The sequence below is a fragment of the Trachinotus anak genome, unplaced genomic scaffold, assembly GCF_046630095.1.
Source record: "Trachinotus anak isolate AG129_WGS33_773 ecotype Australia unplaced genomic scaffold, CSIRO_AGI_Tana_v1 ptg000012l, whole genome shotgun sequence".
NCBI classification, from domain to species: Eukaryota; Metazoa; Chordata; class Actinopteri; order Carangiformes; family Carangidae; genus Trachinotus; species Trachinotus anak.
The window spans coordinates 8,244,090-8,261,811 of NW_027273863.1; the positions used below are offsets into that span (position 1 = coordinate 8,244,090).

At 42.1% G+C, this 17,722-nt stretch overlaps 1 protein-coding gene across 3 annotated transcripts in view; it reads right to left on the reverse strand.

Moving 5' to 3' along the window:
* The window catches only part of LOC139629119 (low-density lipoprotein receptor-related protein 8-like), an 84,077-nt gene that overhangs the window by 17,068 nt on the left and 49,287 nt on the right, over positions 1 to 17,722 (reverse strand). For all 3 annotated transcript variants that reach the window (XM_071491526.1, XM_071491525.1, XM_071491527.1), the window contains exons 5-10: positions 15,108 to 15,497; positions 12,068 to 12,190; positions 10,857 to 10,979; positions 4,761 to 4,880; positions 3,965 to 4,090; positions 9 to 180 (exon numbers count right to left, since the gene is read on the reverse strand). In XM_071491526.1, coding sequence (XP_071347627.1) covers positions 9 to 180; positions 3,965 to 4,090; positions 4,761 to 4,880; positions 10,857 to 10,979; positions 12,068 to 12,190; positions 15,108 to 15,497 — 1,054 coding nt within the window. The remainder of the gene's footprint in view (positions 1 to 8; positions 181 to 3,964; positions 4,091 to 4,760; positions 4,881 to 10,856; positions 10,980 to 12,067; positions 12,191 to 15,107; positions 15,498 to 17,722) is intronic.

Sequence of the window (17,722 nt, forward strand, 5' to 3'; positions counted from 1 at the left end):
TCATTTACCTGTAGATTTTCCGGTGAAAGCGATCGCACCAGAAAACACGGTTGTTGGCCACATCCAGGTCCAGAGCCACAGCATTCTTCTGCGTGGACACCACCTGGCTGTAATCCCTCTTCACCAGGTCGATGCGTCGGATCTCATGCCGGTTGGTGAACAGTAGATAAGGGCTTTTCCCTACCAACAAAGCAAAGAATATTTAGGGTCCGTTTTTGGGACAAGGGGCACAAAAGCAAGCATGAATTCAGCATCAAAGTCTGGATTAGTGCACGCAGATACATTTCACAGTGCGAGGTAATTCATAAAAGGTGCTGAAGCAGGATGAATACATTGTTAGTAAGAGGAATACATTAGAGTTGAGATCTGCTTCAGTAATGCCCTGTCAAATCAGCTCTGACAGTTTGGCAGTGGGCCAAAAGAAGGGCTGGTATCCAGGAGCTCCACACATCACCTATGCACAGCGCCGCTATTATGATTTAAATTCAGCAGCAAGGGCGGTGTATTAAAACAATTCTAACCTCTATCTCGTAAAAAATCAAGTTCACTAAAGACATTCTGAGCAAACATGGTCTGGATTTAGATTGAATAAGAAATAATGGCTGTGCCTGCAATTGTGTCAATAATTAAACCCAAAACATACAGCCCTATTCTGGGGTAAAGGAAGGACATAAAAATAAAAAAAAGTAGATGCTGATAAGCCTGAGAGATTGGTTTTTCAGCACAGCATCGAAATGTTTGTGTGCTGGACTCAAGACCGCTGACCCTGATGGGAAGCGCTGCGTGTCAGGGAATGATGTAGACATTTCTCCACAGTCTCAACGCATTGCAGCTTAATGTGCTGCTGCTTATTTGTAGCAAAGTCAATACGCTGAATGTGATCTTTTCACAAAGATAAATAACACAGCAAAGCTTCTGTGTGATACAGCTCAATATCCTCCTCTAACAAGAGTGCAGGGACAATAATCCTTCATTAAAAACTGCTGAATAGCTGTAGTATTGATCAGTGTGTCTGTATGCGTCATTAAGTTGTACGCTCCTTATTATTTTCTGCTTGCGAATATATAGATCGGGAATACCTTGCCTTTCGCTGCACCTCCTTAAACAGTGAACACCCAACCGTCACACAGGCAGCAGAATTAAGCACACATGAATGAAAACACACACACACACACACACACACACACACACACACACTAAAAAAACTAGTCGTTTCCTTTGAAGGCTGAATGAAGTAAAATGAGATCCCCCTGTCTTAGCCTGTTAACACAAAACAATTTGGACCAGTTAAGGAGTTCCCTCAAACTCAACTGCAATAGAGTTGAACTCGTAAATGCAACAAAATAATGTTAAATGTTGAGGCGTGCACAGCATCTATTAAAGCGCCATCTCTTGATGATGCGATTTCATTTTCTTCGCTACCACTTGATTTTATCAGTCAGGTAACTGTGGCCACTACTTGCTAAGAAGGAATACATTTGCACCAGGTGGCAAACCACCATGACATCACCCACTGGTTTTGAAGCCTCAAGTTTGTAATTTAGCTGTCACCATCTTGGTTTTTTGAAACCAGAAGAAACCATATTAGGACAAATAGGGGTGGATCTCACCTGCTCTGTACTGTGCCGTACAGTTTGTCAAAAACACAGTAGACATGCCCTGATGCATACCCTGCTTGATTGTCTATTTTCTTCTAAGCAGGACCATAATTTAAAAAATGAGCATCATGTTGAAGAAGACTTAAAACTAGTGATTAAGACCATAAATTCATTAGGAAAATGTTTCCTGAGGTAATAATTCAATCATTTTCCCATCGACTTCAATCAAATCTGGTTTATGTTTGCAACCAGTGGAGTCGCCCCCTGATGGTCATTAGATAGAACGCAGGTTTAAGGCTCTTCAGCATTGGATCAACTTTTCAGACCCAGAGTCTATGTCCATTTTTATGTACAGTCTAAGATTTGCATACAGAGCTAGAGAAGACCACTGCAGTAGATATTTGCATACCGCATAACAAATTTGTCAACAAAATTGTGATATGATAAAGCAGAGTGACGCTGACATAGAGACATGTACAGACTTAATTGATCAGCTGTGTAATGCTATAATCGTGCTAAAGAGGTGACTTTGCATTTCCTTGCTTGGACACATGTCCCTGTACCTCAGCGCCTACATCCCAGAGTGTCCTTGTTTCATTCTGGGTACATTCACACCTATTTTTAGAGCTGTCTTCTTGTGATAAGGTCAGCTAGGATGCATTATAATTAGAATCAGATGTGCACAGGGGCCTTAGACACATTTATATTATCATTTCTTTACACTGATGCTGTTAGAAATCTGGCAAAGAAAAAGCCAAGTGTGTAACAGACACAGTGTGAGCCTGCAGGGAGGGTTCTATCACTCTAGCTAGCAACTACAGCCCACCTTTGTCTAGTAACATCTATATTGAGCCTATATCTTTCTGACAGTGTGTGGTAATAGGACGGCAGCTGCAGCCAGTTATCTCCAGAGGCAGATATGAAAATCTCTCATTAATTGCTCGCTTGCCTCAGTTTCCCCTTTGACAGTCTGTGTCGTTGCCTCATTGTAGTATCGTACTCCAGCACGTTCCCTCTTCCTGCCCTTCCCTTCCTCTCCCTGCCCAAAGTCTGAATTATAAGAGTACCGTTCAGCACTAAGTGTTCTCCAAAACTGGCCATCACAATGACAACATTTCCAACCCCTTCAAAGCAGAAAATGGTCCCCTGCTGTTTTTATGGGCTGTCACAGCAGCAGTAGTTTCCACTGCTTCGAAACCAAGAGGTGGAACTGCTGCATTCACTGCAATTCTGCTTTGACACACAGCCAGACACACAGTTCTCTCCTGGCCACGATGAACTGATAGCAAACACAGTGGGCAGTCATGCACAGAGAAATACACAAGGCAGCGGGAGCAGATACAATCCACATACAGTATAGACAAATGCAAACACGCACACACACACACACATACACATGAGTGCTGAGCTTTGATATCAGCTCAATTTAATTGAGGGAAATAAAATCACGGCACTTGACAGCCACAGGGACCAAATTACCACATTTCATTTGACTCACTGTTTCCTGCCAATTAAATACTGAACATTTTGCAGGAAATGAAGTGTAAACATATAAACTGGCCTCTCTCTGTAATCCTCTTGCTAATAGCTTTTGGCCATAGTTGGAGGTCAAGAGAAATGAACTGGCCTCTTAGCTCTTCACTTTGTTCTCCACTAGTCTGACAACTGTTGTCAACAAGCCGAACGGGACAGCGGATTAAATTGATGTAATTAGCCTCCACCGTGACTCAGCCAGGTACCCCTGAAGAGCTGCTATACCTAATTGTAAGTGTTCGGCATGGCTAAACACATCAGTCCGTCACTCATGAAACGGGACACTGGAGGACAGATTTGGCCTGGGAGAAAGTGAGCGTTTTTTTTTTTGTTGTTTTTTTTGTGATTCAGCAATTATGGCAAGTACACAAGTGGGTGCAGAACAATAATAAGAACATAACAGCAGAAAGATGTTTGTGATTATGAGATGAGGAGGATTTGACACTGAGACCCAAAAGCAGCGAGAGAGAAGTGTTGCACTAATGAGGCAGCACAACATCTGAGAGAATGTCTTGTTATCAACAGTGCAACACAGACTAAACTTCCAGCGCGGGCAAGTTTTTCTAAACAAACCAAGCTTGTTTTGCCGACAACTTTATAGGTTACACTGATTTATCAGCTTCATAAAACTAAAATAGACAAAATACAGCATTTGTTATGTTATGAAATCACCCAAAAGTAAAAAAAAAAAAACTTCAGAATTTCAGAAGACTCTGACTAAACACAGACCTACACTCTTGCAGTATCCTCATTTTCAGCCCCTCACTTCAACCGTGCCATCTCGGCCACCCTGAGCTTGACTGCATTGTTGATCATTGATCATTGTGACTCACCCTCCGCCTTGCACGTCTTAGTGACGGGGTCCATCTCATAACCTTCATAGCATTCACACTTAAAATCCCCCTTGTAGTTGATGCAGATCTGGCTGCAAGCATCAGGGTTCTCACACTCATCAATGTCTGCAGAGAAAAAGAGGAGACAGGTTATCAATCAGCTGGAAGACAAGAGAGAGGCAGAGACAATCAGGCAGAGACAGACAGTGACAGACAGTGACTAATTCACCCTCTTGAGCTTCTGCAGATCAGAGGCAACTAAATTCCTAGAGTATAAATATATTAGTGCTTCTTAAGTAAAATAACAGCTGTAATGGTTGAGTAAAAATGCACATTTATGGCTGTAAGTGCTGGAGAAGCACGTAGACATGTTGCCTTTAAGAAGAAAGAGGTCAACAGGGAGACAGGAGGGTGTGTCCCCATCAACTTCTCTGATCTGCTTCCTTCCAGCAGATCTCAGGCTTTTTCTTTAGATGTGATGAGGAAATGGTAGTGTTAAAAGGATGGGGAAGGGTGTGACGGACACTCTGTGTGTGTGTGTGTGTGTGTGTGTATGTGTGTGTGCAAGAGAGCAGAATGACTGTGCTAGGTTCCCTGTGGGAGTGACAGACTGGGCACACCAAACAAAAACAGACACCTAGAGAGCTGAGAGCTGCCTAAAAGCAATACACACACCCACACACCCACACACACACACACACACACACACACACACACACACACACTCATACTAGACTGAACAGCAGCCAGTCGGCCACTATATCTATCCACCTGAAATGTGTGTTTCTTTATTTACCTCCACAGGTCTTTTTGTCCAGCAGCTGGTAGCCGGTGGGGCACTGGCACTCAAAGCCGATTGGTCGATCCATGCAGACATGAGAGCAGCCGCCGTTGTTGATCATACACTCATTCAGCCCTGGGAGACAAAGAGAAAGAACCACTGCTCAAATGCAGCCAATCACAGAAGAGGTAGGGAGGTTAAGTTGCTGAGGGTGAATATCTGATTAAAAGGACAGGCCTCAGCTTCATTCACTACAAAATCTGTCTGAGTGAGGGGAAGAGCAGTGGGAAGGTTTGTGATCTTCGATAAAGGTGTTTAAAAATGTGTGGCACACAGGTTGGGAGAATGCATGTCATCCTCATAATCTTCATTTGATCTCAGCTCTTATGCTCAGCTCTTTTCCATCCTTTTTGAATCCTTATCAGATATTCTCATAAGTGGAGAAGGAATCAAAGAGACACGACATCGCACTCGCACACACACAGTCAGCTCTTAAACTGAGAATCAGGTCCATCTGCAGGGATATGAAATATGTGTGTAGAGGGGATTCATGCTGCGAACTCAGATCCTGAGATGTCCCATAAGGATCCATCACAGGAGTGAGCGAGGATATCTAAATTAAATAGGCACGCTAAATCGAGACAGAGTGATGTCAGCGCATCCTGAAAATGACAGAAGCTAAAAAAAAAACCAAAAAAAAAAAAAACCAAGATGTTAAAACGCAACCACTCTCATTTAAAACTAGGTCAAAGCAGCAGGCACAACAATGGCTCACAATAACAAAAGCAGAGGCAGTTAGATTTGATTGTTCTACACACAAATAGTGTATGAATGACTTGGAAGCAAGAAGGGTTCAGAAGTCAGTGGCTGAAATTTTAAGATCAATTTTTCAATCTCCTCCAAAAAATTAGCTAAAGGCTAATCTTTTTTTAAGTAATTTTTTTGGCCTTTTAATGCCTTTATTGGATAGGTCCGTGAGAGAGTGACAGGAAAGTCAGGGAGAGAGAGAGGGGATGACATGCAGCAAAGGGCTGCGGGTCGGATTCAAACCCAGGGCCGCTGCTTTAATGGTATGCGCTCTACCAGGTGAGCCACCGAGGCGCCCCAGGAAGACTTTCCTTATGCCTCTTCCATTCACAAGTCTCTCGTTTTCTCCCTCTCTCTCACCCCACTTCTAGTCATCACCTGACTTCAGGTGTTTACGTCGCGTCAGATCACGTTGTCGCCATCAAACTTCAAAATCTGTTCTCCCCTCTCTCCTCTCCTGCTGGCAGCTGTCATTTCAGGCATTTTGCTGTGATCCTCCCCCTCACCATCCACCCCTAGTCTTCATCTCCAGTGCAGGCCGAGCTCATCAGAGTCCAGTCCTCATCACATCCAGATCTTCAACATTCTCTCTCTTCTTCCCATCACCACCACCGCCACCAGTGTCTAGACCCTGGGGGGTTTTCTATACTTTGCACAGCCTCACCCACTTTTCTCATATGATGACATCATGATGATTCTCACATCTCACTATTTTATTTTTCTTGTTTTGCACATGGCAATAAAGCTTTTTCTATAAGACAAAGAATGAAGTCTTTCCTGACTGAAATGTGTTCATGAGGATAAAATATCATAATCTGGTGCATATCATAGCATCTTTGTATCATTTCACTGTTGCAATGACAGCATTTATTAACGGTGTATATGAAATATTTATCAAGGATATTAGATTATAACCAATAGTGTGTCATCAGGACAAGCAGGGCAACCACTGCTTGACCAGTTAAAGCTAAAAACAGACATCAGTTAGAACTAGGGCTGAACTTCATCTAAAATGATCCCAATTGCACAATGGCCAAGTGCAATATCCAAATCGCAGGAGCTGTTCAGAAAATCTAGAAATCATATTCTCCAGACGAGAGGGAACGTGCTTGTTTAGTACAGACCTCAGCAAAAATCACATTATCAGTGTATTATCAGTGAAAGTGAAATGCAAAAAATCCCATTCCCATTATAAGTTCAGCCCTAGTTAGAACGATAAAGTAGAAGCGATGTCTCTCCATACATCTGATCTCAGAACAGTGTTCTGACCCATAAAGGATCGACGTTGCCTTATTGCATTCATCATGCAATGTAATAACAGCAGCAGGCTTGTTTCTAGAATCTAGCTTGTCTCCCTGCTGTTGCACCTGTCAGTTCTGTCATTGTCGTGGGTGTGGACATGTCCCGTTGACAAATGCTGGGGCTTGTCAAGCAGAGCAGGATGATTGCACGTGTGTATTGTAGAAAACCCTGGGATCTCTGACAGGCGACTATCTATAGCTAGCTACAGACAAGTGTGCTTGTCAAGCTGTCCTTGACTCAGCTTCCACTGCTCTGAGATCAGTTATGATTTTGCACACATTATTATACACATGTGTAGATGTGTGTGGAAACTTGTGCGTTAGAAAGTTTCTTCAACAGTCTTTTCTTCCTAAGTGTTAACAGGTTAAAAAGCAAATTAAAGTGTGATTTATCATCTCAAATTATTATAAGCTGTTTTATTAATCGCCTTGGGCAACATGTGCGATAACGAGGAGTTAGGGTGGATAGTGAAGCAGCTTTTAATAAATCCTTTGCAAGAAAAGCTTTCACAGACATATTTGTCGAATTACGATATTTACAGTTAACCATGTAACATAATACCTGAGTCTTTTAATTCTGTTATGCTTTTTAGTTATTATATTAATATCTTTTCCTTTCTGTCCATCAAGGTGTAAGGTTCTATGTGCAGTCTGAGAAGTTTGAGACATACAAAAAATACAGGATTCCTCATTGTCACCAGAGTGTGTTGTTATCAGTTAATATTTTGAAGGTTAACAAAGAAATTATTTTTTTAAAGGATATTTCTCCTCTATACTACACATTTGATATTTTTACTGTCAGTTCAGGAGAATAATCCTAACACTTCTTCAGCCAGGAAGGAGTGCAGAAAGGTGAAGATGTCCAGGCAGAGAGCAGCACGATGCAGAAGAGAGACTTTCAGCACAGGAAAGACAGTGTGCATAAAATCAAGAGACAGGACAGGCCCTGAATTTAAGAGAGATGTGCTACTGCTACTGTCATGCTACTCTCAAGGTATGTTTTAGTCTGGTCTGTTTCTCTGGTCAGTGCAGTAAACAGCTGAATCACACACTGAGATGGTGGTATGTTGTGAAAGTCACGGCACGCCACTGTCTTTAATGCAGATTTCTTTCCATGTTTGATTTGAAAAAAAAAAGCCTGAATTACAGAAGGCAAGACAAATAAGTGAAAACTAAGACCACCAAAAAAAAAAAAAAAAAAATTCATTCAACTGTAAACAGGCTTTGTTTTTCACACAAACAATTAAGCGTGGCTACACAATGAACGACTGACAACTAGAAAGGGGTGATAAAGAGAAAAATGGATTCAACTGCGAGAGAAACCGCTCTCCTCAATACGACAGGGTGCTTATTTCAGTCAACAGTATCCTACCCAATCTAATGTAACACATTTGTCAATAGCCAGCGAGCTTTATATCATCAGTCACTGAAAGCAAGGCCACTGCATATCTTAGTGAGGGAGACCAGTGAGCCAAAGCAAAGTGGAGCATCAGTGAATTCCCCACTATGACAGTCACTTCCGAGATAAACCTTCACAAGTTAAATATATAAACAGCAAACTGAAAAAATACACAAACCTTTTGCATGTTATCGCTTCAGTTTTCATACTTTCACACCTCATAAATCTGTTATGCTTCCCTTTTGTGGATGTTTGTCTGAGCTAGTGTAGCAGTGTGTGTATTATTGTGTTCAATAATGAATAGGGCAAAATAAGTTCTTATAAAATCCTGTGTGGATTTAGCAAAAAAACGTCTAATTTGAAAGAGTACCAGCTAACAATTTTTTATGGGATTAAATAGAATTAAAAATATTTTCATGTAAAATTCACACACTCCTCTTTTCCTTGTGGACTTTTCCCTGGGAAGGTCTATTGATATTTTTTACATTATAGAGATACATTATTACTTATTTTAAACAAGTGGCGACAACCGGGGCTGAAAAATGAAGCCGACACAGAGGTGCCGGAAACTGCACTCGAAGCTGCCTCAAAAAGTGAGTCAATCCCCATAGACTCCCATGTTAAAATGCTCAACCTCACAGCAGAAATAAACATGTTTATAGCCTAGTACAGAAAAACAGTTTTGTTTCTATAGCTAATTTCTCCCTTCATGACAACAGTGAATTTTTATAAGTCACCCGTTTTAATTTTATGAAGGCTTGAAGTTATGAACAATTGAGGGTTGTGTTTCAAAACCGCTCTTCAGAAACCTATGGGTGACGTCACAGAGGCAACGTCCATCTCAGTCTATGATTTTAAACCTACAATAACTCAATTTCTGCCACTTTTGGGGATGGCATAAACAAGCTGTGAACACGACACTGACATACTGTCAACAATACATTGACTGCAAGGACCCAAGCTCACTTCATCATTTATTCATTCTAACTACAATAAAGATAAAGGTGACGCTCATAAGACTGACTGAAGGTTAATTTTGTGGGTAATTTCTCATCTTTGCTTTGTGCCAGTCGACTCCGCCGGCATTAAATTCTCACCTCTAATTCAGCTGAACGGGTGACAGCAATCTGCCACTCCCTTTACTTTCTTTCTGTCAGTTCAGAATTAACTGCAGACAGAAGAAAGGACTGAGATATAGCTGCATTTGAGGAATCGCTCATCCCTGTGTCTTTGAGAAGAGGTGGGTGGATAACAAAGACACCCCAGGAGAGGCCCCCTGTGCGAAAACATGAACGGCTTTTTCCAGACTGCTTCCAAGGACATGATTTAGAGGTCACTTCTCCTTTCCCGTGGGAAAACAAACATGGCGCTTCCCCTTCTCTACTCCACCTCCATCTCTCTCTCTCACCATGATAACCCATTATGTCCTACATATTTTCAGCCATTTCTCTGAGAGAAAACAGAAAGTGAATGGTGTTTCGAGTAATAAGCACTGTGGTAATATGCCATTATTTTTAATGAGATGTGAAACATTGCATGGAGAGTAATGCATTGTCTTTATATTCCCTGATAAGGTTGATGTGGCAAATGCAATCAAACTGAACATCTACACATCAGTGTGTTTCAGTGCAGCAGGGAGTATTATTGTCTCTGTGTGGGGTGGTTTTCCTGTGTGTGTGTGTGTGTGTGTGTGTGTGTGTGTGTTGCAGTTGGGAACATCTTGTGGGTAAACAGTTGAGTGAGCAGAGCGATGAGCTAGGTGTGTGTGGACACGCTTTTAATGAGCTGAAAACGAGACCTGAGTTGCAGGAGAGAGGGAGCAAGAGTAGCGGAGGAAGACGAGGAAGGGAGACGGGGAGAACTACTCTCTGGAATACCTCTTTCGGTCTTGTAATTTCCGCCCCTGGCAGAGGTCGGTCTCGTCTGCCAGCTGTCATTTCTCCCTCCCCAACTTTATTATCCTCTGAGGAAATTTCATTTCATGAGTGTCATGTCTGCGTCTCACTGTCTCTAATGCCAGAAACCTACTGATTGACGTCTACACTGAGGGAATTAGTGCACACGCAATGTTTTGTCTCTTTAACTAAGACATCACCTTCATTTATTCATGGTCAATAAATAGGTTAAGAGACGATGGTGTCTGGAGAAAGGAAGGGAGAACAGAGAGATTATTGCAGAGCAGAAGGAGCCTTTCTATCGTTTGATGGTAATTAGTACACGCAGGCTCTTGTTCTGATCAACGGAAGCTGCTGCTCATTTGAGTATGCCTCTGAAGCCTTTGAAAGGCAGGGTAATAGGAGGGAGGTAGCCGCATTTTGTTATGGCAAACACGATTACCCTGCTACATTAACTGCTTGAATCCATTTACAATAGATATGTACATGCTCTTTCGCTGCACGAGGCTGAAACAAAAGCTGCGCTGACACACACGTAACAAATGATTCTGTGATGTCACTGCTGAGCATTTCATACAACTGGGAAATTTCGAAGAAGCTTTGACCTATGAGCAGGCAGGACGACAAAGCAACAGACTTCATTTGTGTCAAAGGTAAAAGAGCTTTTGGCAACAGCCGACAGGAGATTGTGCAGAAAAAGTCGTCTTACCGCACTCTTTCTTGGGCTCATCTGATCGGTCCTTGCAGTCCTTGACAGAGTCACACACCTTGGAGCTGTCGATACACTCTCCATTCTTACACAGAAACTTCAGCGGCCCCTCACATTTGGTGGCTGTGTCAAAAAAGCAGAAGACAGATCAGCATCTGTATCATAAGCTTCATTTATTTGCATAAGCTCCTGATTTAGAACGTCATGCATGCAAAAAGTGTGTGAAGTCAAATTGAATATCTCCAGTGGTTTGACTAATTATTGAAGGCTTGCATGAAACAAGTGACGGCAAAAAAATACTCCCCACTCAGATATTCATATCATCCCAGTGTAATAAAAGCTGAACTTTAATTTGGTCCAGTTTCACAGTGCTGGGGCTTAATCTCCTGCAAAATAATTTTGCTCCACACTGGTAAATTATGCATCAGTCAGGGGGGGGGTGTAAAATTGGCTTACAAAAAGCACTGGGCTGGATCCACACAACATAACATCAATGGTCATTATAGCAAATGATTCGAGAATAATATACTGTATCTCCAGACTCATATTTTGTCCAGACTTATAATATATGCAGTGAAGATGTTGAAGGAATTTAATAAAAGGTACTGAATGTATTTTCTCTATACTTAAAACTCAGTTCTAAGGTCGGCAGCCAAGATCAGTGTCACCAATTCAGTATCCAACCAATATCACAGCGAAGCTGACCTTTGATATTTTGGATATCAACTGTCATTAAGTGTGACCTCTCACCACCAAAGTTTAATCAGTTTATGTCCAAGTGAACATTTATGCCAAATTTGAAGAACAGATGGACAAAGCAAAAATACAATGCCTCTGGCCCGTCTCTCCGACATGGAGGCATAAAAATCCCACAAAGAAAGCTGTGATTTATTCCTGTTGATTGATTTTCCTTTTTATTTGAACACTGAAGTTGGATTTAAGCTCAAACCACAAACTGAGAAACACTTAAATTGATAAGAGAAAACAGAGCAAACAAGCAAATACACAAGGGCCAAATTATATCATCAGTGTTACACAGGTTGACATTTACAAAAAGGCATTCACAAATATAAATCCTCGCAGACACAGCAACAAATGGGAAGTCAGATTCAAACAGACACATCCATAAAAGAAGAAGACAGGTGAACAGGCAGAGAGGAGGACGTCCTGTGGCAGCCAGACACGCAGACAGTCATGACAGGTGTACCCACCGTTGACACAGCCAGATTCATCGCTGTGGTCAGGACAGTCATGGACCTTGTTACACTGCTTGGTGCCGTGGATGCAGGAACCGTCACCACACTGGAACTCATCAGGACGACACGTCAACAGGGCTGCAAGAGGCGCACAAACACACACACATGAAATTTGGGCTCTAAGTTAACAGTCCAAAGTGCACGGTCTAAAATGTTTAGGACATTATCCACTTCTGCTATTTTAAGTCGCTGGTTCAAAGTCTCTTAATTAATCATGGGAGTGTTTTGGGCGTAACATGCAATAAACCAATCAGAGGGCCATCTCCTATTCCCTTTAAAAGCCAGGTGCACTTGCACCTTGGTGGATTGCTATTATGATGGTGTTTCACACAGAATTAGATTCTATCTGTGGCCAGTTGATTACATGTTGTGAGTGAGCAGAGAGCCCAGTCCCAGCACACGCATGCAGCATGCTCTGTGCACCCCAAGGGGCAAGGCTGAGCGAATCAATTCAGCGCGCACAGCTCTACAAAGTCACAGTGACACAAATGACATTAGATATCTTTTATGTTATATAATGAGAAGTGTAAACTAATGTTTGATTCATTATGAAACTGTGGCCAGACAAATTTAGTCTAGGTGATGTCCGGGAAACACTGTGACAGATTTACCAGGTAGAAACAAAGAATGCTTCTCTGCAGAGCCTCATTCATGTTATGTTATGTTATGTTATGTTATGTTATGTTACGTTACGTTACGTTACGTTACGTTACGTTACGTGTTATATGTTATTCTATGCTATGCTTTGCTATGCTATAACTTAACCAAACACCTAGACTGCATTTTCAGCACTCTAATTGTGCAAATATTACTATCTTGATAATGTGCCCTTAAAGGTTTTTGTTGGTCAATCAGGCAATCGCTATCCCCTGCCTCAAGATAGCACTGCACCAACAATGCACCTGACCACAACTCATTTTAAGACCAACACTCCCATGGGCGCTCAAATGGGCACAAGTGTATTGGCTATTTCAACAACAAGGGCAGTGGACGAGAAAATGAAAACTGCATCAGTCTGAAACTGGCAGACACTTGGGTTTCTCTTTGCGCTGGGTGTAGGATAGGGTCCTTTAAGTCCTCTTTGATACCAAAACCAGGTGCAGACCCTTTGTTGCATCTCAGCCTATCAGTTGTTTTTTTTTTCAAGTAACTCTACTTTCGCTTGTTGAGTAAAGGAAAGAAAATGCTGCCTAGGACAGACACTGTTAACCTGGGGGCGTTTGATGAATTATTTTCAATATAGTAACGCAGCCACACCAAATTTCATTAATATCTCAAGCACAGACAAGTTTTTCATCAGCAGGGCACAGTGTGCTCATATAACTCCTCTGTAAACCACACTAAAAGGCAGTATATATGACAGAGGAAGATTTGATTTAGTGTTATCACAAGAAGAGCAGGACACAGGGAGTGTAATGGAGATAGGGCCACTGTAGCCTGGACATGCACATACACATCGTCATCTTCTCTATATAGTCTATATAGTGTGAATCAGGGAGATCAATCTGGAGATCTAACTGGCCAATAACCTGCTGCTGCATATAGACATGGACATTTTGTGTACTTAAAGGGATATATGGATGAATCACAACAATGGCATTTGTTTTTAGCTGAATAGTGCGCAGAGAATTATATTTTTGCAGCAAGGCAATGCCCACATAGACATAAAAGTATGTGAATATAGAAAAGCTAGTGAAGGTAGAGCATTAATGGCTTCTAGTAACCTCTAGTAGAGTCAGAGTTTGTGCCTCTTAATGCGGGGATCCAGCTGGTTAACAAAACATCAATCTCTTGTAAGTGCTGCTTATATGACACCACAGAGTGTGAGTGGCGGGTTTGAAGTGTGCACCACACATCTTGATAATGAATAGTGGGACTATCTGGGCTTCACACTCTGGCTTAGTGAGACAAGAGCTCCAGGCCTCCCCCATCCATGACCAGCTAATAGGAAAACCGGTTTTATCACAAAGCCCCATCTTCACACAGCGTTTATCATCAGAGACACATTCTTTATCCGACACATTTAGAAAAAAAAAAAAAAAAACACCTACACCAACTCCCAGCAGAGTGGAAATGTGCTAAATGACAAAGTAACACCTCAGAAGAGGCAGGAAATATTGTTTGTTGAGATATTTTTCCTACTTTCCAGTCTCAAGGGAAACACATATCTTACTGATGTGCGAACTGTCCACTCACAGATAATGTATAACATATCTGACCTCGAGTGTAGCTACTTCTGAATGTGTGGGATTTTCATTGGTCTGCAGCCATCTCTGAATAAGATTTTGTAGTGGTAATACAGCATAGAATCAGGGGAAAAAACAACAGTAACCCAGGAGCAGCCTGGAGCTGGAGAGATGAGCTGTGTACCACTTCCATCCTACACAGGCTGCTAATCATAAACAGAATGCACTACATGCTAATTGCCATAGTGGCGGTTTCTCTTTTCAGTTAGTGTGCAAGATTTCCATGTAGTTTACAGGAGCTATGTGTCTGAACTTCACAAAGAGAAAACAAAATGCTTTTTCTAAAGATTTGATACTGAAATCTGATTTAATGTTTAGCGGCTATAAATAGCTCCTCCATTTTCTTTGGGAATTGCATTGTGGGACAAGATATTGAACCTCAACCACACCCTCAAAAATCTATCATTTTCAGCATGTATACTGACGTGCTTAGAATTAGTATGTAGTATGACATTGGACACAGCTATAGCCTCTTCATGTAACCATGGTTACACATATAGCCTACAGTTTTCTACTGCACTGAAACAATCCTTCAACCCAGTTACATATTCTATATGTACATAAAATAAGCTGCGTTTTCCTTTATCAGTGTAAGATGAGAGGACAGCCTTCTGAATAAAGGGAGATATGATACAATAGAGAACATTTACAAGCGCTTCCAAGGTGAAAAAAAAGGGAGAGAGAGAGAGAAAGCCACAGGGGGGACAGGGAAGGTGAGGCAAAGAGAGGAGACAGAAAGAGAGACTCACGGCAGTCCGACTCATCAGACTTGTCCTTGCAGTCCGGATCTCCATCACATTTCCAGGTCAGTCGCACACACTCCCCGTTGGCACAGCGAAACTCTCCCGCAGTGCAGTTTGCCCTGCGGTTGGGCAAGTACGGGACCCCGTCCCCGCCGCAGCGCTCTGGCCCCTCATCTGAGCTGTCGGAGCAGTCGGGATCTCCGTCACAGCTCCACATGAGCGGCACACACTCGGAGGTGTTACAGCGGAGGTGGTTGGGCCCGCAGGTGAGAGGGGAGGTGCATTTGAGCTCATCGCTGCCGTCTCCACAGTCGTCGTCACCGTCGCATACATAGACGGTGGCCAAGCACTTGCGGTTGGAACACATGAACTCACCGCTGGGGCAGGCCTTGGCATCTGGAGGACCAACAGAAAAACAAAATCCTTAGAGAGAAGTTTGAAGAGCAAATGAGGGCCTGTGTCTGCTGTCTGGAGCAGGGAAGGTGTAGCATTTACTTTATATATATAGTTTTGTCAATACGCTGTTACCTTATCTCCTGTCATAGCTGAAAAGTGAAATCTAATAAATAATATTAGAGGCCTGACTGTACCTAGTGTGAATGTAATAATTTGTGTACCAGTGTTTCTGTTTTTGCGCACAGTGCATGTAATAAAAGATGGAGTTTCAAGATTGGCCACAGGTAGGTAGATGAGAGAAAGTAACACCACAGGTGAGAATCTTATTGGCTTAAATTAGCCTCACGTCGAGGGGCACAGAGACAGGAATAGAGATTCTCAGGCAGGCTGAAAGTCAACACTGGTATCATAACTGAGGAAGAGACAGAAAGAGAGCTGAAGAGGCAGGAGAGAGGATGATGGTGGTTATTACAAGAAGGTGGTGAGAGGCTTTCACTCCTCTCCTGAGGAGTGAAAGACAATAGAGCTCTCTCTGTTGGACAGTTCAGTTGGACCTCCTCCTCCCTTTGTGATGGATCAGTCGCACAAATGCCAACATACTGTGGGTTACAGTGGACGATAAATGCTGTTCTACTTTACAAAGACAGCAACTAGCAGTGGCCTTGTCCCTTCCTGCTTGACTGAAAATGTCTCGAAGCAGGATGGAGACGTTTGCTCTGTGCCTGTCCTCTTCATGAAGCCAACCTCAGGGCTTCTGTAAATCCTTTTCTCTCACTCTCCCTACCTTTTCCAGCTTCCTCTGGCTCTAGTCATGTCTGGTCAAAAGCACTCAGGCTGTGAAGAGAGTTGGGGGTTCCCACTGTGATCAGCGGCACAGAGGCCAGCACAGGGAGAAGCACAATTTGATATTTACACAAACCACAGGGAGTTCAGCTTCCACACTGCTGCTTTTGGCTGCTAGCCCTGCTGTTAAGGAGAGGACTGCTGTTTTAAAGAAAATTTACACAGAACCAGCACATTATAAAGCATACTGTCAGTGACCTGCAGCAGAAAGCCCACAGCTCTTAAATATCAGCCATCTTGCACATTCCTTTTTAGTTGGTTTGGTTGGTTTTCAACAGATACTCATATGTAGGTCAAAATATGGATCGGTATTTAAAGGTGCTGGTAATTTTTGCTGTTGCTGCACAGCTAACATGAGCTATAACAACTGTGTTGAGAAAAAACATTACGAGTTCAGTATCAAACATCATCCCGTCTCATAATACCACTTTGTAATAGCAAGTCGCTGTAGCATCAAGTCTGCTCTCAGTTCAACAAGAGAGAATAAAGAAGTAGCACTGATCAGAGGTCGTACTCTAATCTTTTGTCTTGGAAACACAACAATGGCTTGAAACCACGTTTGGCTGCAGAGAAAACTTTCGTATAGCTCCTTTAAATGACTATAGAACAAACCAGTTTGAACTTCTCTGGACAGAAATTCAAAGCATCACCACTAAAAATCATAGTAGTTAAGTTAAGAGTGGGAAATCATGTGCAGAATTTAACTGGGCAAACAAATCCTCAGCTAGAAAAAAACCATGGTGTCCTAATTACTATCCTATGTATTTATACCATATGTTAAAGTCACTGTTTTTTTTTTTCTTTGCAAACATTTAATTACTTCACTGCTACCCTCGTGATTGCCACAGAAGCAGAGGGGAAATGAAAAGCAAGTGTTGTGGATTCAGTTCAGTGAAAGGGTTTTTCTATTCATTAATATTAAACAAGCTCCATCTGATTCTGATGTGTTTTATAACTACTCTCTGTGTTCTGCCCCTGCCCTCACTCCATACTAATTTGCCACTGAATAATTAAGGAGACTCAACAGACATGTACATTATTACACAAGGGGAAGACCATTAGTAATGTACATGAGTGGCCTGGTTACACTTGAGAGAGACTTTGTTTTCCAGTGGGGGCACTGTGTAAATGAATTTCAAGACTTTTGAGCAACTTTGAGACCACAGACTGTCTGTGTGTGATGTCGTACAAGTCAGTGGGTTTTAATTAATAAATAAATCGCAGTGGGACTCAGGCGTTTCACTCAGTGGGATGTTTTGTCAGACTTATTATCCATTTACTGATTTAACGTTTGGCTGCTGGAACAAAACCAGGAAAATAACATATTAAATACTAAATGGATATGTACAGTGGCTTCCAAAGGTATTCACACCCCTATCAGT